This window comes from Emydura macquarii, unplaced genomic scaffold, assembly GCF_026122565.2.
Source record: "Emydura macquarii macquarii isolate MOO-44397 ecotype Brisbane River unplaced genomic scaffold, CSIRO-AGI_Emac_v2 contig_2975, whole genome shotgun sequence".
Taxonomy (NCBI): Eukaryota; Metazoa; Chordata; order Testudines; family Chelidae; genus Emydura; species Emydura macquarii.
This window is the reverse complement of record NW_027133112.1, coordinates 893,750-916,881: the sequence shown is the minus strand read 5'-3', so window position 1 is coordinate 916,881 and position 23,132 is coordinate 893,750. Positions and strand designations below refer to the sequence as shown.

General features: G+C 40.8%; 1 protein-coding gene across 1 annotated transcript in view; it reads right to left on the bottom strand.

Moving 5' to 3' along the window:
* The window catches only part of TMEM245 (transmembrane protein 245), a 128,714-nt gene that overhangs the window by 61,335 nt on the left and 44,247 nt on the right, over positions 1-23,132 (bottom strand). The window contains exons 7-10 of the mRNA XM_067569945.1: positions 11,349-11,453; positions 9,821-9,903; positions 7,291-7,381; positions 6,312-6,410 (exon numbers count right to left, since the gene is read on the bottom strand). Coding sequence (XP_067426046.1) covers positions 6,312-6,410; positions 7,291-7,381; positions 9,821-9,903; positions 11,349-11,453 — 378 coding nt within the window. The remainder of the gene's footprint in view (positions 1-6,311; positions 6,411-7,290; positions 7,382-9,820; positions 9,904-11,348; positions 11,454-23,132) is intronic.

Genomic DNA, 23,132 nt, shown 5'->3' with positions numbered 1-23,132 from the left:
CACATTATAATCCTTCATATCTCTGAGATAGGGACATCCTCAAAGAAGGCAATAGATTAAACCAATTTCGTGGAATGTGTATTGATTGAGTCTGGAGGAGTCATGTTACAAATTTGGTAGCACTGGCTGATGCAATTCAAGACCCATTTAGGGCTTAGCAATGTCATCTCAAAGGCTCTCTTAGACCTTTCCATCACAGAAAACAACAGTATAGGGGACTTCCTAAAGGCTTTTGTCCTATCGAGGTAGAATGCAAGGGCTCCCCTAACATTTAAGGTGTTTAGTATGGCCTTCCTATTGTCTCAGTGATGCTTGGGGTAAAAGGCAGGAAGGTGGACAGACTGATTTATGTTACTAGAGGAGGTTTCTTTAAGGGTGAATCTTGGATGCAGCCTGAGTGTAACCTTATCTTTGAAGAACTGATGGGAGATTCACCATCAAAATTGCTATCTCCCCTACTCTTCTAGCCGAGGTTATTGCTATCAGAAAAACCGATTTCATCAACAGGTATGCTAGCTAACAGGTGGCCATAGGTTCGAAGGAGGGCCTGATCAGTCCTTTCAGTACTAGGTTTCGGTCCCATGAGGGGGTAGAAAGTCAAGGTTGAGGGAAGAGGTTTGTTAATCCCTTAAGGAACCTCTTAATGTTTGGGTATGGTACGATAATACTGAGCACCCCTCTATGGGTTGGTCAAATGCTGTGATAGCTGCTAGGTGGACCCTGAGAGAGTTCAGGGATAACCCTGATTTTTTAAAGAATCAGAGCATATTCCAGAATATGAGAAGAGTAGTTGATACTGCAGAGATTTATTGGGACGTGCACCAAATCCAAAATCTGGACCATTTCTGCAAATAAGTGCATTGTATGGAGGACTTTCTACTGTGTAGTAGGACCTCTTGCATGTCCTTCTAGGATCCATGCTTTGAGGCAGAGGATCCCCAAGTTGGGATGTATGGTACACCCTTTGTCCTGGGACAGGTGGTATAGAGTTGCTAGAAGGGAGATAGGTGGGCACATTGCGAGCTGCATCAGGTAAGGGTACCAGGTATGTCTTGGTTAAGTAGGAACAAGTAGAAGTCATATGCCATGGAAGGTGGTGAAGTCATGACTGCTTCATCCCGTGAAGAGGAGGATATGGCTTTAGGTGTTCTCCCCTCCTCCATGTCCCCTTCCTATTCCTCCATTTCTTGAGGCTCTGAGACCCTTGACACCATGGCCAAGGAAGCATGCCTGGAGGGGTCTCGGGCAATGCTTAGTGCCTCTGAGACATGATGTCCGTGTGCCGTCCAGGGGTCATCATATGACCACGGTAGGGGTATAGGGCCTGGTGGAGGTGCCCGCGGTGACCGCACAAAGATGGTGGCAGTGCCCATCTGGTGGTACATTCCCTGTTGGTAGCAGATCCAATAAGGAGCTTGGTAGGAGAACTGCAAAACCCCCTTTGGCTCACTATCCAATCCCTCACTTGACAGTGGAGGGGTATCGCATGATAGTGGGGAGATACCCTATAGTTGGCCATGGCTCAGTGCCGTGATCTTGATAATGAGGGGTGGAGAGTCGGGATCCTCCAACATGCCTAGGTCACTGATTTGATGGAATTCCGCCGGTACCAAGTGTCCTGGCATTGGTGCTGGGAGAGATGGAGATCTACCCTGCACCCATCTCTCCGGTGCCAGGTGGGCCAATATCGCTTGCAGTACCAATGTTGACTCACTTACTGGGAGTGACTTAGGGCGTTTGCCCTTATCTCTTGGTACTGAAGATTCGGTGCTCGTTCCCAAAGTGTCCGTGGACTTATTAAAGGTGACAGATACTGAGCACGAAGCATGGCTGCCGGATGACCTCAGTGCCGGCAGTGCCAAGGATACCAAGTAAGATGACAACTGCTTTCAGCTATCACTGGGCTCGCTGAGGGGACTTTCTGCTTTCTTTTTGACTTATGAGAGGAATCTCCAGACCGTTTCTTCGACCTACTATCCTTCAAAGTCAAAGGTTGAGAAGAAAGCTCATGCCTGCTAGAGGGCCGGAGTTAGAGAGCTGCCTCCATAAAGATTATTTTCTGGCAGAGCTCTCTGTCCTTGCAGGATCTCCATCCGAGATGCTGGCAGAGGGAACGCTTTTGTTTGATGCGGCCCTTGCCGAGGCAGCAGATGCACTGAGAGTGCTTGTCTGCTGCAAGTGAGACATTTCTTGAAGCCTGGAGAGCCGGGCATACCCTTGACAAGGAGGGTCACTTCCACCAGGGGTAGACAAGAACAAAGTCCTTTCCCCCCACCTCCCAAAAGGCCAAACAAACAGTCAGACAAAAGGCTAAAAAGTTTCCAAAGAAGATAAATTTAATAAACGAAAGAGTTAACAATCCACTAACGGATAGATAACGGCTGTCTCTAGCCAGGGGCAGTTGAGAAGAAACTGAAATTAACCTGCATGCATTGGCTAGCCTTGTCACGCAGCACAAGGAGATAGGGCGCATGTGCAGGCCCAACAGTCACTGCTACCAAAGTTCTCCGATCAGCAGCAGACAGACTCAGTTTCTTCTTCAAGTAGCATCCCTGTTACCTACCTCCTCTTTTAACACTTTTTTTTTTTTTTTTTTTTTTTTTTTTTTTTAAACATGTCCCCTCTTATTCATTTCCATTTTAAATTGAACAATCCCAATCTTCTGAATCTGTTTTCATGTCAACTTTTCAATGCTTCTAATAATTTTTTGTTGGCCTTCTCTGAATCCACTCTAATCCTGCAGTACCCTTTTTAATAAGTAGTTACCACAAGTATTCCAACTGAAGCGTTAACACTGATTCATATAATGGCATAATATTTTCTGTTTTATACTCAATCCAGTCTGCTTCCTAATATCTTGTTTGCTTTTTGACCGTAGTTGTACAATGAGCAAAGGTCTTCCTTGAACTGTTTTCAGTTACACACAAGTCTCTTTCTTGAATTAATACAGTTAATTTAGAGCCCTGTAATGTGTATGAGTACTTTAATTTTTTTTAATAATGTGCACTGTTTTACTTTTATCAAAAAACTTAAGTTTGCCATCTTGTTGCCCATACACCTAGTTCGGTTAGGTTTCTAAAGTTCCTGAGAGTCCTCTCTGGTCTTGATTAATCAAAACTTGCTATCAACTGCAAATTTTGCTCTCTCAATATTTGCCCACCATTCCAGATCATTAATTGTACTGATGCAGTGATAACACTATATTTAAGGTTGCATCACATCTCTTTAAAGGTCAGGCTTTCTAAGTCCTCTAAAATGGACATGCTTAGTCAGATTCCATGAAGCCACTGTCATCTGTTGATGACACCTTTAAACCCCTTCTAGCATAACCATACCCCTGCTCATTCTCCCGACAGCGAACATGTTGACAGCCCGGAAGATAAGTAATCTTCCAGTCAGAAGAGAAATAATGGTGGGAGTGGGATGGAAGTGAAGAGGGGGTTATAGAGGCATGCTCACAGCCATTGACATGGGGGAAAGGAGTAATGTGGGCACACACAGCCCCTAGAATGGGGGGAGACCGGAGGAATGGGGTACACACAGAACCCCTGCCACAGGGATACACAAAGTACTATTAGTGTGGGGAGATTGGGAACAGCAACAAGGGAGCACACAGACTCCCTGCCATGGTGGAAGAATGGGGGTACACCAAGAACTGGAGAAGAATACTGGGGATGAGAATAGGGTGCACACAGAACCCCTGGCACTGGAGAGAATGGGGGGCCCTGGTAAAGGCAGCGTAGAGAATAGGGGGCCAGAGAAACCTGCCAGGGGAGATTGGAGGCATTGGCAGAGAGTGCCTGAAGTAGAGGAGGATGTCATATAGAAAGCTTGTGGGATGGAACAGAAGAATGCAAGGAACCCTGCTGCATGCAGTAAACTCAGTCAATGTACACTACGAAATGCGTAACACCTAGTAAAATCATGATCTCCAAAGTGTTATTACTTTGTTTGCAATTAGTTCCAAGCAATCTGCCAGGTATAAATGCAGGCCTTACTGCGCTTTAACAACTTGGATCACCGCTAGTCTTTTTTAAATAGATGTACATTTTTTATCCTCCAATCCTCTGGCCCAGTAGCTGTTTTTAATGGAAGATTGTTCATCATTTCATATTTAAGCTCTTTCAGAGCTCTTGGATTTACACTGTCTGGGCCAATGAAGAATTTGTGCTGTATCTTTCTTTCTTTATCTCGGTAATGAGCATGTCCAGGTAAGTATCCCTAACATCCCCTGTACTGAAGACTGATGCAAAGAAATCATGTACATTTTCATCTATGTCCTTCTACTCCTTAACTGCTCTGTTTAACATATGGTGATTCAGTCAACCCAATGACTCTTCCACAGATTTCCTACTTCTGATATGCTTTAAGAATATCTTCTTTAGTTTTTATGCCTTTAGCTCTTGATTCTTCAAAATCCACTTTGGCCCTTATTTCCCTCTCACATATTATTGTAATTTATGTTCCTGTTTATTGGCTTCACTGGATTACTGTTTGGCTTAAAATAACCTCTTGAAACACGCTATTTATCCATATAGGTTTATTTCTTGCCTTGTGGTTCCCTTTCTAGTTCAGCAGTATGCACATCTTCTGAAATTCAGTAAAAACAACGAGAGTTCTGCAGCACTTTAAAGACTAACAAATTTAATTTCAGCAGGCAGCAGGAACTCTTGTTGTTTTTGCTGTATACAGACTAACACGGTTACCCCTCTGAAATTCAGTAGTTTTTTTTATGTTGTTTTTTAAGTCACATACATACCATTTTCCACCTCTAAGGACTTTACTTCCTTTATGCTTCACTTTAGGACATTTTTTACTAGACTTTTCATTTTATTGAAGTCTCCCTTTCTCATGTTTAGCGTTTCTTACTTGTTGATATCTTACTTACACAGACATAAAACCTCACACTACATCACCTTGGCAAAAAAAGTAGCCTTGATTTTCTTTTCCATTTTGACAGTTACACTAAGATAATATTACCCGAAATAAACAGAGATCTTCTTGGTAAGTTACAAACATCTTAGAAGTGTTTATATCTATTTATATAAATTTAATACAACAGAGTCCTTGAAAATTTAAATACACAAATGTCAAGTAATTCGAATAAGCCTGTTGTCCAAACTGATGTAGCACTGATACAGAGGGTGTGCATACATGCATTTATAGATAGAGGGGTAGAGAGAGAGAAAAAAACGAAACAAAACAAAGAGCAACTTGACTAGGTGTAATTTTTAAATGTATGTAGATCTCAGACTTTAAGGTCAGAAGGGACCATTAAGATCATCTAGTCTGACCTCCTGCACAATGCAGGCCACAGAACCTTGCCCACCCACTTCTATAATAGACTCCTAGCCTATGACTGAGGTACTGAAGTCCTCAAATAATGGTTTAAAGACTTCAAGGTACAGAGAATCTACCAGCAAGTGAGCCATGCTCCATGCTGCAGAGGAAGATGAAAAAAGGTGACAATCTGTTTTGGGGGAAAATTCCTTCCTGAACCCAAATATGGCAATCAGCTAAACCCTGAGCATGTGGGCAAGACTCACCAGCCAGACACCTGGAAAGAATTCTCTGTAGTAACTCAGAACCCCATCTAATAACCCATCACAAGCCATTAGGCATATTTACCGCTAGTAGTCAAAGATCAGTTAATTGCCAAATTAGACAATTTAAAAAAAAAATCAATCATAACATTGCCTAATGGATTTTTCTTTACTTATTTTCCTTGTTTTAAGTAAAACTAGTATTGACTGCCCATGAAATTAAGTTCACTCTGATGTGTTCTATGAGACTCCAGCGAGTAGAATCTCCGATAATATGCATGCTAGCACATACTTAATGTTATTCAAAGCAACAGTGAAATACACTAAACTAAAATTGCCTTGTCATAAATTCAGATGAATATTTAAGTCTGAAGTTGCACAAATATAGCTCCCTTTTTACTTCCAAAGAACAAAAATTCAATGCAGAAGTTTATCTCTGACATACTAAACAGACACACACACACACACACACACACACACACACACCAGCACATATATATTAAGCATAAATTAAGTAGCACATATAAAGAAGCATGTAACTAACTATGCATGTGCAAAGGAGAAGAGTTCTGGATGAACTGGAAATCTAATTCTAGAGTGACCTGACTTGTGCATTTGAAATCTCAACTAACTCTTTATTAATTTCTTTTACTAAACATTACAAGCTTTTGAAAACCTATTTCTTTCTTAGAAAGTATGTTTTTAAAACAGTTATCTTGAACCAGTAAAAAAGAAAAGTGATATGTACAATAGGTAACAGTTACTCACCTTCACAAACCAAGAGTGATAAAGTCTGTCCCAGAGTTCTAGCACTTGCTTTTCAATCACAGCAGTGTTGTTCACTTTGTCTCCTAATATCTTATGGAGCTATAACATACAGAAATGCTTATTTATTAAATAAAACAACTTGAAGGTAGCAGCCCTGACTGAACTCAAACCCAGAACATCCATATTAGATTTTCACTAAGGGTTTGACTCATGTCCAAAAATACCAGAAAGGTCAACAGCGTCTGTAGATATACAGTATATGTTTGAGATATTGTGGCTGACAGCACGTAACATCTTAAGTCAAACAAACCCTTTTACTACATTAAATTGCACAGAGATGAGACTCCTCCCTAGTGGAAAAACAGGCATCTTTAAACTCTAAGCACAAATATTGTAAGATCCTTATGTACAGTAAATACTCCCAAATATATTTGAGGTTTGCTAGATGTCAAAATGCTTATGTAAGGACCATGTAAGATCATGCCTCCTCCCAAGGGATGTTTAACTCTCAATCTACAATGTACTCTGTGCTTTAGAGGCTGGAACCCCAGGTGGTCATGGACTGGCTGAAAATGGTCATTTTCAGGACAATGCATTCTACTATCTGAAAAAGCTTAACTAAGGCCAGTTTCTGAAACAAATTACATTTTCTACAGAGGCCTCACATGAATAGTCACAAGGGTAAGAGATACTTTTATTTTCAAGCTCTTAAAAGGAAGCAGTTAACAGCAGCCATGGGGAGCAAGACTATTAAAATCATTCCCAAAAACAGGTTTTAACTCTGATAAATAGCAAATTGCAATGAATAAAATCTGCACCAAGACAGCATTTAAAATAACTAAAGCACAAAGGAAATCCAAGAAATACCATTTGACATCTACAAGAAGGCAAAACTATATAGATTATTCCCTGATTTTGGAAAGGAACAAAACACTAAAACTAGTTAAAAATATATTAAGAAGGTTGTTTTCATCCTTACCTTGTGTGTAATCCATTCTCGGCCATACTGATACACATTGTTAGCAGCTGAATTGAGAGCCTTTTGAATGACCTGAGCTTCAGGAAGCCAGCTGATATTTTTAAGGAAGGAAAGTATACATAAAATTATCCCCAATACTTCTCAACCATTTCATTACAGTGCCTGAAATACTAAAAGTAACAAAAGGTTTCCAAACAACTATAGTTTAAATAGATATCAACTAATACCTGTGTTAAAATTAGAATGCTTTATCTTAATGACAAGATGAAGACTTAAATATACAAAGCATAACTCAGTTTAGGATACAGATTACTACATTTACATTTCACTCTAAGGCTGATTAGCAAGAGGTCTTAATCTTACTAAATTTAACTTTTTAGAAGAGATCGTGTCCATCTGTACATATGCTATAATTGTTTAGCCACTTGTTGGGTTCTTAGAGTTGCTGATTTGTTAGAAATATAATTTGGAGGCCTTATCTTTCAAGCCCTTATGGTTGCACCAGGGATATTTACTTTCTACATCAGCTCCCCAAATCTTGCCCCATTAATGCAGAAAAGAACCACAGAGTTCTAATCACAGACACTGGAAGGAGCAATGTTTGAAGCAAAAGAGGGGTGAATTGCCTTCATTCATCTCAATGAGCTTCTGATTGACAGCAGCTTCACAGTATGACTCCTCAAAAATGCAATATATCTGAAGTTTACAAGAAGTTTTAACTGTCCCTTTCTTGCCCAATTTTAAACATATGTACACTTCAAGCTCTGAAAGACAATAGAGTAAGTCTTTTGGCAAGAGCCTGCTGGATATTTGACAAGGCTTGAACCTACTTGTATTAAACTCTGAAACCAAGTAACATGCTATCTTTTATTCAAGAAAAAAATCCTGATAAATAAGCAGTCCAATTCAAACTGATATTAGTGATTCTACTATTTCTCAAACATTTTTATTTCTTGAGTAATTTAGCTGGTCACTACAGCTAACAGTTTTTATCAGTCTTATTTTTTTGTCACATTTCTATCTTCTCTACAGAATGCAAGGGCTGAATCACACAACAGATGCCAACAAGCGGCTCGTCTACATGATGGGTAATGCGCTCTACAGAGGGTGTAATTTCTAAACAAAGCAATGTGTTGAACATTAATTGATCTGTGTAGACCTTGCTGGTGCATACTTTAAATAGTACTACATTAAAATATGCTGGGGAACCTTAAGTGCATGCCAGCAGGTCTACACCAGTTATACTCAGACATCAGGTTCAGCAGTTGGTTCATGAGCCAAATTAGTGATCAAAATTACCCAAAAGAGCCACAGTAATACAAATTCATTGTTTCATTTACTATAGTATTATATATTCATATTTAAACAGTATAATGGGGAAATATTTAGTTTTATATATTATTCTCACAGCAAAATGACTGACCAAGTATTATTATTGTATCAACTACAATTGGTTAACATAGTAAAAGCATCCTGATTGGTTAATAGCTTAGATTGGTTAAAAAAATAAATCACACCATGTTCTTATATCATGGGCTATAAAGAGCCACAGGAGATATACTGAAGAGCCACTTGCAGCTTGCAAGCTTTAGTCTGAATATCACTGATCCACACAATCTGAACAAAAAAAGTGTACCCATTCACTTGCTCAAGTCCAGCATAAAAAAGGGTGAAAAATACCTCTGTAACCATAACACCTGGAAACCACTCCAAGATTGATCTTTTCTCCCGCCACTATTCACCCAATCCACTGTGAGCTCCCCCTTCATACACTGGTTCATTCCCTCCCTTTCTCCTTAACTGCCCCTTTTCATCTCTCTCCATTGATTTTCTCTTCATTTCCCTTCTTATTTGCTCCTTACCACACATACTATTCCCTCCAATCTTCCCACTACCTCCTACACTTGCATATTCTTCATTTACATGTAGATACTACATTCTCCTCCCATTCCATTGACACTTATTCTCACTAATAATTCCCCTCAAAAAGGAGTTCTCCAGACCAATTCCTTTCTTTTCTAACCCACTCAAAAAAGGGGATTTCCCCAATCTTACTATTCGTGCAAGAGCACCCTATCTTTAAAGGTGTTTGCTCTGCTTTCATTCCATCAATCCTATAAAGGGGCTTCCCAGTTAATTTTCTGAACCAGGCTATGTGGCTACTGCCCCTTTGCCCTCCTGCACTAGTCAGGGAAGACAAGCCTCTTCAAAACAGCTACCAGGAAGGAAGTTACACAACTCTGCCACCACTGGGTCCACAATGAAACCATTAGGCTCAGTTCCCATCTGCCCTTTCAGCTCCAAGAGAGATCACTACTCCACGGGGTGAACTGGAAGGCAGTTTACCACCAGGTTTATGGGAAGGGAAGCAGAAGCAGTGTTCATGCACATGCCTGAAACAGTCACCCTCATTTCTTAACGCACAGAAGTCTTCTTTTAAAAAAAAAAAAAATTAAATTAAAAAAAACTGCATGAAAGAGCACCTTGAAATTATTTATCTACTCTAGGATCTTAATTTCAGCACTCTTACTTTGCCCATTCTGGGTGATTGGCTACAGTCTCATTGATCAAGCTGCTTGTGACTTGAATCAAGTGAACGCTCTCTTGATGCACCTGAGTTAAACAGAGACAAGAGAAAACATGAAGTGTTGTGTAATACAAACTAGTACCCACCCTAAAATTAACAGAACCAGACTTTTAAATCTAAATTTTCAAGAATGATTAGTGATTTCTGGTGCTCAACTTGTGAAAAATCAGGCCTTTAGAGTATTTCAAGGTAGAAAGATACTTAGCACTTTTTGAAAGTGGGGCTTCTTTAAGAGGTCTCCATTCCCGCACCCAAAAATTCATGAATCCATAATTACCAGTCGCTTTTGTAAATTTGGGCCATACACAAGTGGCAAACTACCCAGAAGTTGCTAATTATTTTCCCAACTGTGATGTAGACACACTGGTGAGATAAGATACTTAAGTCACAGAGAGTCTGCGTAATCCTAAAGTAGGTGTAAATTGTAATATCAAGTTCTGAGATGCAAAGCATAGTGCCAGATTTAAATTTTGAACCATGGAGAAAAGAAATGTGAAAAAATCACTCCATGTTGTGTTCTACAATAATCAACTATGCTACAAAATGCATTACTATGTTAATTGTAGAATATTAAAAGTATATGTCTTATGAAAGATGTTACTTGTAAATATTTTAAAACAGATTTAGGCACACACTTTAGTGTTAAATTTTTACAACTCTGCTAAAATGTATGATTTCATATACCCAATATTCTTTAAAAATTCTACATTAGATGAAAAAGGAAACTGACATCAGTTGCAGACTGAATGACCATAGGAGCTCTAATAAAAACAAACGTGATATAAACAAAGATTATCAAAAGAGTTCACATTAAATGAATGACCTCTATTGACAAGAAAAAGTAGCTGCACAGTGAAAACCAGTTTCAGAGGAAATCTGATCATGAATCTTGATTTATCTTAACCTTAAGAATGTGGGATCATGAAGTCAAAACTGGCAGTTTCATATGGGCATGTGTACCTGCACACCTCACAAATATTTATGAGGGTAATATGCAGATGATTCTATAGAAATGTATGTTCTTCCCTCACTTTCACATATTTATGCTGAACGTGAGCTTCAGTGAATTTGAATAGCATCCTTCAGATGTACCAATTGGGAAGTAAATTCACAATAATATACTACTGCAATAAGTTACTCCAGCATAACACTGATGCTAAAGAATCTGAAGTGTTCTATTTACTCACTGAAACCAAGCAGCTAGAGGTTGCAAAATATGTTAGTACTAGTATTATAAAATTACAATATGGCTCACAATTCTCCTACTTCAAGGTTTATATGGGTAATACACTTTGCATATACAAATATTTTTTGTTCATCTACATAGTATTAACAGGATAGACTGAAGAACATTTGGTTATTCAGTATTCCAAAAAATATTTCAGCTTTATAGTGCTGCATAAACATCAGTAACTTTTTCATTAAAAAGAAATTAAAAAACTTTATGATTATGTTTCTTGGTGCACTGTACCTTTGCCGTAAGAAGCAGGGCTAAGAGAAGGGTTCCTATCACTAGCAAAAATATTATGAAAATACTAATTATTTTATCAAGCATTTTCTCCAGCCACACGATCATCTGTGTAGAAAAAAGAAAAAACAAATCATGGCATATAAAAAATCAGTTTATTAAAATTATATTGGCCCAATATGACAATCCTGGATTTCAACAAGCGTTTTCTTTACAAAAAGACTGCAACATCAGGCCCTAAGAGAGTATGTTTATGCCCAAGCTTAAATACAAACAATTAACAAGCAATGTTTAGCATGACAACAACTAACAAAAATGTTACAATGCAAGTGATTTTGCAAATTAAATTTAAACGTTACTGTGAGTCACATAGCAAGCTCTCAGCAAAGCAATCAGTAATTTAACATTATTTTGTTATCGGACCCAAAGAAGCTAGCACTCATTTTAATTCTGAACTTCGATTCTTGCTTAATTTCTTGTCTTCAGGCAACAAAGAAACTTATGGTCAGTATCATCTGCACAAAACTAGTCAAGTTACCATTGTGGACTGTACAACCATAATCATCAAGCTTGGATGGCTGAAGTTAATCACCTACACCTCAAATAAGGTACCTACCATAAGTGGCCTGATTTTAAAGCTACTAAGCACCCTCAAGCCTTACCTGAAATCAATCCAGAAGGCCTGAACACACACACATGCACGCACCACAACTAACTAGTAATCATACCACTTTAAGTTCATTAAATTCTGTTGGTTCAGTCAGGGCTGGGGGAGAGGGGGGGATTCTTAACTACATGGCTGAATAGAGATCACTTTAGAAAAGAGTAAACCACACTTAATCTAATATGAAATGAGTCTCATTAAATAAAAAGATTTCAGAAGTTCACCATGAGCAGCTTTCATGGTACAAAAAAATCAGAAAAAGCATTCTAGTAAAAGAAAACCTAACAAGGGAAATCTATCTGTGCCCTAAAATTTTACTTTAAAACAGAACTGAGTTCAAAGGCAACATGCAGAAGACTCAATTTTTCCAAATGTCAAGTGGGTATATATTTAGTGGTTGTGCTGATAATTTTAGTTACTATTCTTTTCCTCAGTGTCACGAAATATCAAAATCTAAAGTAATATGAGATCTTCCTCTCTTACTGGTCCCTATCCCTGCATATAAAATTGATTTATGGGTTCATTACTCATACTTATATTTGTTAAATCTCTAATTATATGTGGATCACCATGGCATCTAAGCACCTAATATACATTAATGATTTTACTCTCAGACTCTACTACAATTGACCTCTTGTTTAACACACATGGTCACAAGACAGTTAGCATTTCAGAACAACCATTCAGAATACAGTGTGGTAGCTAAGTTCTGCAAGTAATTGCTGAGTTCTGCAAGTTCCTGCAATAAAAACCTGCATTATATTATGACCTGCAGAAAGGAATCTCAAAAACCTGTACCCTGCAAAAATCTCAGAGAGTACATGGAAATTTTCAGTGTTTGCTACGATAACCTGAAACACTTGAGCAATCATTAAAGTTCTCTCACCAGTAATAGTGGAGAGGTCAGCTGCCTGCAGGAGAAGGGCAGTTATCTGAAAAACACCAACCAGCTTGAATTCCAAACTATTTACTATCTACAAAACTATAGAAAATCCTGTTTCAATTTTGCCCTTCCGAAGTTCTCATACATTTAAGGATTTTGAGAACACAGCCATAGAAAATAAGAAGGATACAGTACCTTAAAAATAGTGGTATACACAAGTCAAATGTTCACTTTCACTTATGTAACTTTCTTTGCTATTTCTTTTTCAGTTTAAAATAAGTTGTGGCTTCTCCTCACAGGTCCAAATTCAGAGACCAGTGTAAGCGAACCTAAGGAAGTCTAAACTAAAATGTAATTTCTCTCTTATTTCATGCATCCTCAGCAGGTACGCTAAACTTTAGACTCTGTTTGAGAGAGATATACACCCACTTAACATGTAAGCTTACATATCACCTCTGAACCTGTCCCACTGGCTATTGAGTCCATGGCCATATCTACATTAGGGAACCGTATGAAAAAGATTTCCACCAATGCCAACACTGATCCAGCAGCACCAATGATAGCAACTAGAGTCTCAGCATAGACAATCTGTTAGATTGATCTGGAAACCTCTAGGGCAGCGGTTTCCAACCCGGGACCCGCAGACCGAAAGTGGCCCATAGGGGCTTTCAAAATGACCTGTGCTCCCCTCCTGCTGGCTGCAGAAGGCAGCTGTCGCTGCCTGAGGACCTAGGCAGAGTGCATTGCCACAGGGCTGAAAGATGGTGGAGGCTCCTTGCTGCAGCCAAGGGAAGGGGAGATCAGAGCTTCCCTCCCCTTAGCTGTAGCAGGGAGGATGGCAAAGCACTCTACCTGGGTCCCTTGTGGCTGGGGTCCCTGCTGGAGTCAGAGGAAGGAAAGCACTGAACTTCCATCCCCCTGGCTGCCTCTGAATTCTTGCTGTACCCCCTTCACCCTCAATATAGAAGTAACACTAGTTTAGACTAGCTTATTGTCAGTAAGCCAAATTCAAAGATTGAAAAAAGGGGTGTCAGTTACTTAAGAGGGGGGTCGGAAAGATTTTCAAGACATGGGTGCCTAAAAGTAGGCTGCTAAATCCATATTCAGTCATCTAATAAGTGGCCGGTTTTTCAAAAATGCTGAGCACCCAGCAGGTCCGATACATGCTTGACTCTAAGCTCCCATTTTTAAAAATCTCAGTCTCTGTTGGTTCAAGTTACATGCTCAGGGAGCTAGAAAAATAAGTTACACCAGTTGAAACTTACCACTGAATCTGGTCCATATTTGTCTAGGTCATCCTTACAGACTTCCCTTTCTATGCCCTTCCCCTAAATACATGCATACACACGGAAACACACACACACACACACACACACACACTTTTTAAACACTAGTCAGCAACTATGCTGGTATTTTAAAGTTTTAGCTTCTAATTTGTTAGTCAATAGCCACAAGCAGATGTTGCCATAACATCCAAGACAGTCAAGTGGTAGAAAAACAAGGCTCCTAAGCTACAGAAGGTCAGTCACTCTTTAAAAAGGAATGTGGATTTATGATACGCAGTCAATGAAAATTATCTTAAAATGTCAGGGTTTTGAAGGGTATAAACTTATCTTTACATTTCAAAAATAAAACAAATAAATTACAAACAATTGAATTATGCCTCCAAAGTAAAGCAGGGTCAGAATATAGATATTCATGAGTTTACTGTGAGAAATATCTGGAAAATAAGTAACTGGGATGAACATTGTAACTGAGCCTTTTTAAATGACAGTTTATATTAGGAAAAGATTAACTGATATCTAGATTTATTGTAATTGGGAGATTGTATTGATTATGCGTCTTATACTGCACTGTACATTATTCACAAAAAAATTTAAATCAAACAACTCATCTTAAAAGAACACCTACATATATCTGAGTGCTCATTTTCTCATTAATATATTTATATACTAAACTATAGATTATACATGCAAAGTGGGTATATTGATACAAATCTCCGAATATATATATATTTATTTGTGGTAAAATATAAACAGTATGAGTGTCTTATTCCTTTTCGACAATCAGAGTTGTTTCAGTGCTTATTTTAATCCTCCCCCCTCCCAATATATATATCTCAAGTTGAATATATTTTCTGGTAAGGACTTCATCTTCAATTATTTTGGGACTGTTAAAAAAGGATCAGTTAGCACCAGTGAAGCAGTTAAATGGAAGTCAGTTATTCAGATGTGTGAGGTGTATGGTGAAAGTGCAGATGACTAGCCAGGTCTAATGACTGTCTACATTAGGTTCCCCCCAAGGTTGCCAACACTGGCGTAGAAGCACTGGCTTTAGCAAAAGTTAGTTATTTTTTAAAGATTCAATGCCATAAAGAGCAAGTCTCGCTAGCCCATCAGAATCTCTTCTATATTTTGGGCTCAGTAAGTAATTATGTTTAGTGAGTAAGAATCACACAAGTCACAGTTTGAAAACAGTCCCTAACAGAAAGCTCTTAATATAAAAGGCCTTTGCTCTTATCCTCCCACCTGTCCTAATAATCAGAGTTACCAATAACCATTTCAAACTCTGCCTTCCCTCCATGAGTCATATTTTTAGTTTCACATAGCATACAGAGAAGTTTATTTTGGTATCCTCATAAGTACTTTCTTTGAGAAGAAGAAGAAAAGGTAACATTTATAAAAAGGAAAGCAGCCTTTAGAACTGCAGTCCAATCTTTTGTGCTTCAATCCTCCCCCTTTCTTAGCATTTTGTGAATTGTAGATTTGATACAATTAAAAACCTGTCAATTTATATTTTATTTTTGGATTTTGTATTTCAGTTCTACAAATGTATTATTTGCTCAGCATATGTAGGAGTCTCAGCATATTATACAATAAAATATTTTGATATAAATATAGATATATAAATATCTGTGTAGGTGCAAGAAATGAAAGATGAGTAGTTTCAAGTAGCTTTTACAAGTAATTCAAAAACAACTCAATTTTTAAAAGTTATATTCTGCATGTGATGGATCTAGATTTTTCAGAAGTGTTTTAATATCAATACTAGTGTTAGCAACTTTTATACTGTGGTAAAAATTAGGTAAACCAACCCATAAATCTATTTTCAAACATTAAGAATCTAAAACCACAGAATCAAGAAAACGTACAGTTAAGACCAAAATTCCATTAGTAGCTAACTTCACTGTGTGGATATACTGCAGAGGAGTAATATATCATTCCAAAACAAAAATTCTTCTTTAAGACAACTTATGGTTTGCACATACATATTTATTTAATACAATGGCATGTTGTAGTATAAACACAACCCTTTCAGTGTCAGAAAATGGACGAAATTAAAAAGTCTAAATGTCAAAAGGTCAGAAGATAGAGTAAAAGAACAGAGTTTGACCAACTGCTCTCCCCTTCCATCTTTCAATCACGAGCCCCACAAATCTTCCTCTCCCTGCTTCCTCTCCACCCCACTGCACACACACAGCAAAACCTCTGCATACAATTAACTCACCCACTAGCTGAATGCTGGAGATGAAACTCTACAGCCCTCGTGGTTCAGGCTAAAATGACCACAACTCATGTATTATTCTCCACACATCGTCCACAGAAGACCCCAACTATAATCTCAATTTTACTTTGTTACTAGAGTTGTTAAAGAAAAAACAAAACACCTTTATATCTCCTTCACCATCCACTGCTCCACTTTGGACTGGGTACACAACTCTATCCCTTTCACCCTCCCGTCACTGGCCAGAGCCACCACGTTCCAGATACCTACTACAGGCTACGAAGGCAGCTGTAGGTAATGTGACTGCTCAAAAAACTATACTACAATACTTTGTCAGGCAACAGTAAACTCCTAGTTTCTATGTAATGGCAGCTAGCTGGATTCTCCCACCAATACTGAGACAAATGAAGAGGATAAAGGTTGGTGCTAGAAATGTAGCTGATTTCTAGTTACATGGTTTTGTTTGGTTTTTTGAAGATGCAACCTTCTAACTTCCTGTCTTTCACATATTGTGTTTGAACATTTAAATAACAAATTTAAATCAATATGTATCTACAACCATTAGTTTATCTTAATTTTTTTCTGTTGGGGAATTTTATGTTTGAGATTTGTATTTTAATACTTTTGATGTAAGATCTCCTGCCTTGATTTTCATACAACTTCCACTGATATCCCGCTCCAGCTTTCTTGCTGCTCCTACAGAGCTGATATTCTCCACCAGAGTCAAAGGTTTTTGTTAAAATGAGGATTTGCCCAGATTCCAGCCACTGTAGCTGCACTAGGGTAAACTTGCTACTATAAACAAGGAAAGTTGCAATCTGCAGGAGTATAGCAGCTTAATCCTGTTCAACTCATTTATTTCAATTTTAATGTACCTCGGCAACACAGGGTGAATTAAGGATGAGATTTGTGTCATCTGGATTACACGGCTTTTTTTTCCTATGAAGTTCATAAAGGGGAAATTATTTTCTTTTCACTATAGTAGTTTTTTTGGACATTCCTCCCACTCACTGCTTTGGGTGTTTCTCATTTCCTTTACTCAATATTGAATCATTACTAATTTGGTGTTTTATTTTTCCCTTAAGAAAACAAATGTGTGGGTTAAATTGGTGCTTTTGAAGGTAAAAAAGCCTAATAGCACCGACTAGAGCCAGTTATAATGCAGAAGTTATGCAAGTTTCTATTCACATCTTTGTAAACTTAACCTAGCCCTGACCTTCAACACCCTTAAATTCCCTTGAACAGAAAATGCCTACTGAGTCAAATTATGTGTTGGTTTTGTGATGTGTACAAATGGGGATTAGGCAGAGATCTAATTTGTCTTAAATCTTAAAATGATTTGAACCCAAGTCCACAAAGGAGAAAGGCTGTATCCTGCTGTATAAGACATTTAACTAAATGAATTCATTTTATTTAAATGAGATAGATCAGATGGTATTATATGACCTCCAGTAGCTTAGACGGGAAAAAAGACAATTGGGAGAGACAACTAAAGAGCAAAACATGTTAAAAGTGTTCATGCTGCAAAAGGACACAATCCTTTAATTGGAATCACAATCTGTTTATTTACCTTCTTATTAAGCCAGTGCCACAGCTTGTGGAGGAGGAGAGGGAAGGGAGACAGAGGAGAGGAAAAAAGACAAGACAGTGGAAGATTATTGAAGAATGCAGTAATAGTTGTGAAAAGAAATGAAGGCAGACAAAGTCATCCACAGAATGAAAATTAAATAATTCCAGACCCAAAAGGTAAACTACAGCAGGAAAGAAATAGTGAAATCTGTATTACAATAATCCAGGATTTACCAGTAAAATCCATAGGCATGGCAGAATTAGATTTTTTTTAAATATACAATTTCAACAGATGAATATTTTAAAGCTTTTCTCCTACTTTTATCTATTTATATTTTCACAGTTGTGGGAAATTATGGGGAGGTAAGACAGCAATTATTTAATGACAGCAGACATTGAGATTCAAAAAGCTAAAAGCTTTATAACCACTGAAAACACAAATTGTCCATATTACAAGTCTAAATAGACAAAACAAATATCCTTAAAATAAACATTAAAGTTCTCAGGCAACATTCTTATTTTGCCTAATTGTAAATGTTGATTATATATGAAAATAGTTTTCTGTTCTTATGCATGGTGAAATCGATATTTACCGACATTTCCAACAATCTAATCTTTCCAAAATAACTGCATCTTTATAAAAAGAGAAATACAGTGAATGAATATAAAATTTACCAGCATATTTAGCTAGCATAATTTAAAAGTAATAAGACAACTATAAATCAGCATCACTATACCTTGAATGTTTACAGATTAACAGTAGCAAGCCAAAATTTTAAAAATCAGTGCAACACTTGTGAAAGTAACTTATCCAAAAACAGTGTAATACTACTGTAATATCAAGAATCAGCACCTCAAAACACTAGTTTATTGCAATGAGGTTCCAACTTTGACCAATATTTAGTTTTGTACACATGCAAAGTGTCCTTTATGTTAACTATTGTGTTTCGCACCCACTAAGAATCAACATGAAAAGTAATGTAAAATACATGCACACATTAATATGCATGATATACAGACCACGAGATCACTTATTTATATGTGCTGTCTGCAATCAGCCAGCCAGACCATATTATAAGCTCAGGTGCTAAGCCCTTCTCTGTCTACTTTTGTACTGAGAGGAATTTTACTCACCTAGTTCTCACTCAAACTACTCAGAGACACACCCGCTCTATGGCCTACTCTTCAAGGCTTTACCTCAATTCCAGCTATTGGTGACAACTTGCAACTACATCAATGCAAATCCCAAATGTAGACAACGAAAGCTGCAGCTTGCACTAGTGAAGCTGGAAACCAGGATAAACCCCATACAGGAGAAGCATAAAATTAAAGAAATAAAGTTAGCTTAAGGAAATGTGTGTGTGTTGTAAAGAAAAGCCCTGACTATCAAAGAGAAGGAAGGCCTTGAAAATAATAAGCAATAAGGCCATAAAGAATAAAGTAGGGAGTATGTCTGGTTCAAAGAATAACTAACGAGATAAGGAGAAACGTCTCAAAAGGCGGTCTCTGACTGATTGGGTGACTGCAGATGGTTTAAATAAAACAAAAGAAAGAAAATAGTCTTAAAATATGCCATGGCCTTTCTCCAACCCACATACTGGTGTTAAAGCCTATGTGAACTCAGCGCAATGGGAAACAACAAGGTTACTTACCAGTAACTGATGTTCTTCAAGATGTGTTGCTCATGTCCATTCCACTATAGGTGAGCACACGCCACTATGCACAGTTCCTGGAACTTTTTTTCCCTTTAGCAGACCCTGTAGGGCTGGCTCTGGTGCCCCCTGGAGTGCCATGAGCATGCCGCGGTATACGAGGCACTGCCGGCCCTACGCCCCCTCAGTCCCTTCTTTCTGCCAACTCCGACAGTGGGGACAGGGGGCGGGTTGTGGAATGGACATGAGCAACACATCTTCAAGAACATCAGTTATTGGCAAGTAACCTTGTTTTCTTCTTCGAGTGATTGCTCATGTCCATTCCACTATAGGTGACTAACAAGCAATACCTGGTGATGGGGAGGAGTTACCGGTGAGCTGCCCTCAGCACTGCTCTGCCGAATCCCGCGTCCTCTCTCGCCCGCTGGACGATGGCGTAGTGGAACATGAAGGTATGCACCGACGACCAGGTGGCGGCTTTGCAGATGTCCTGCAGGGGCACTCTCTCCAGGAAGGCTGTAAACGAGGCTTGAGCTCTGGTTGAGTGCGCTGTGATGGTTCCCGGAAGTGGCACCCTCGCCTGCTCATAGCAGAACTTGATGCACAATGTAATCCACGAGAAGATGCGCTGGGTGGAGACAGGTGAGCCTTTCATGCGGTCCACCACTCCCATGAAGAACTGCGTCGATTTCCGGAATGGCTTTGTACGCTCCATGTAGAAGGCCAGGGCTCGTCTCACATCCAGCGAATGCCATCTCCTCTTCTCCAAACAGTGTGGTTTGGGAAAAAACACAGGAAGAAAAATACCTTGGTTATAATGAAATGGGGAGACCACCTTGGGCAGGAAGGCTGGGTGCGGCTTCAACTGCACCTTATCCTTATAGAATACTGTATAAGGGCGCTCCGAGGTCAAGGCCCTAATTCTGGAGACCCTCCTAGCTGAGATAATGGCCCCCAGGCAGGCTACCTTCCATGAAAGCATGAGCAGAGGGCATGAAGCCATGGGTTCAAAGGGGGGACCCATGAGTCTCAAGACGACCAGGTTGAGGCCCCAGGGAGGCACTGGGTCACGGACCTGCGGATAAAGCCTCTCCACCCCCTTGAGAAACCTGATCAACATGGGATGGGAGAACAGGGATCTCCCCTCTACCGGCTGATGGAAGGATGAAATGGCTGCCAAGTGAGCCTTCAACGAGGCCAGCGCCAGACCCTGGAGCTTTAGCTGGAGCAGGTACTCCAGGATCGCCTGCAGAGGCGAGAGTTTGGGCAGAATGCTCCAGGACTCCGCCCAAGAGTAAACCGTTTCCACGTAGCCCGATACACGACTTGTGTAGAAGGTTTCCTACTGCCAAGCAGGCACTCTCTCCCTCTGTCAGCCACAGAGCCTCCAGGCCATGAGGTGCAGGGAGTCCAGGTCCGGGTACTACAGGCGACCATGGTCCTGGCAGAGAAGGTTGTGCAGCCTCGGGAGCTCCATGGGCAGGGCGATCAAAAGGTTCAGCAGCATGCTGAATCAGTGCTGTCTTGGCCAGGCCGGAGCAATGAGTATGACGCCCACCCTGTCCCTCTTTATTTTCAGTAGGACCTTGGGCAGGAGCGGAATGGGCGGGAACACGTACATGAGGGTCCCCGTCCAGTCGATGAGGAACGCGTTGGAAATCGACCTGATCTCATGACCCTGGAGCGAGCAGAACCTCGGGCACTTCACGTTCCAGGCAGACGTGAATAGGTCCAGTTGGGGAATGGCCCACTTTTGGAAGATCGTAGTCACTACCTCCGGGTGCAGCGACCAGTCGTGGCAGGGTAGAAATGACCTGCTGAGGCGATCTGCCTCATCGTTCCTCACTCCCGGGAGGTGAGAGGCAGTTAAGTGGAAGTCATGCCCTTGAGTGCTCAGGTTGGCATTGACGTGGGCTCCCCTTCACACATCCAAGGCGTCGGAGATTAGGATGACCGATGGGACCAGTTCCTTGAACGGAACACCCTTTACACTGCCCTGGGAGACCTCCACCAGTCTAAGGAGACTAGGATGGGTGGGGGAACTGTGACCACCCAAATTCAGTGGGTGTCTGCTCGGCACATACACCGAGGTCAACCATGCCTGAGAAGCCATCTGAGCCTCAGGCGAGCTAGTCTCACTACGTACATGCAGGCTGCCATGTGGACTAACAGCTGTAGGCAGTTCCTGGCTGTTGTCGTGGAGCATCGGTGCAGCTGGGAGATGATAGAGACCATTGCCTCAAAATGTGGCTGAGGCAGGAAGGCTCTGGCCTGGGAAGTGTCCAGGGTGGCCCCGATGAATTCAATATGTTGCACTGGGGTTAATGTGGACTTCTGCTCATTTATGTGGAGCAAGTGAGGGTCACGTTCTCCTGCACTTGGGACATGGACCTGCCCCTGATCAGCCAATCGTCCAGGTAAGGGAAGATTTGCACACCCTTTCGCCTCAGGTGGGCCACCACTACTGCCATGCATTTGATAAACACCCTTTGAGCCGAAGATAGGCCAAAGGGCAGGGTTGTAAATTCATAGTGGGAGCCAGCCACAAATTAAAATTATATTTCCCCAGGAGGGCCTGATGGTTGGGAATCCTGAACTGCAGGGCTGCCGTGGAATACATTTTTCTCCCAAACAAATCCAGCTTTTTGTTGTTTTTGTTCTTGGGAGTGGAACCAGGCTGACCTTGCCTGTCCCACTGCTTGGCTGCGTCTACCACCAGGATTCCCGGGGCCGGATGAGTGAACAGATACTCGAACCCTTCGGCCGGGACATAATACTTTTTCTCAGCCACCTTCGACATAGGGGCAACCGAGGAAGGGGTTTGCTACAAGGCCTTTACAATTTTGAGGACCCTGTCGTGGACTGGTAGGGCCACTCTCGCTGGGGCAGCCGCCAGCACACTGAAGAGGGTATCATCGGCCTCCACTGACTCCTTGACCTCCAGCCCCAAGTTAGAGGCCATCATCTTGAGCAGCTTCTGGTGCGCCCTGAAATCCTCCAGTGGCACCATGTTGTCCCGGGAGACTGCCTCGTCCGGGGAGGAGGAAGAGAACTGCCAAGGTGCGTCCTGCGGGTGCTCCCCTGCCTGCTGAAGGGATGCACCCATAGAGGGTCCCTCCATGGGGTCTGACTCCTCGTCCGAGGAGCGGTGTCTATGGGCCTTTTCCTGTGCTGGGGGCATGGACTGCACCCCTGCTGACAGCGTGGATTGGGGTCCCGGTCCCATCTAGATGCCCTATGTGGCCCAATAAGGTCATTGTTGCAGTCATTGTCTCTGGGGCCTTGTGGGGCGCCAGCTATCCCGATGACTGTCCCCCCTGAGGGACCCCGAGCCACTAGACTGTGGCCATCCTCGGTCCCGGGTGCCCTGCCGGGGACCGTCCTCTTGATGCCTCCGATGTGGAAGACAACAAGGATTGCCTCCGTCGCCACAAGCGGTACGAAAGGACGGAGTCGCGCTCCGAAGAGCTCTCTGCAGCGGAGCGCCATCTTGGTACCGAGGACTTGCAGTGCTG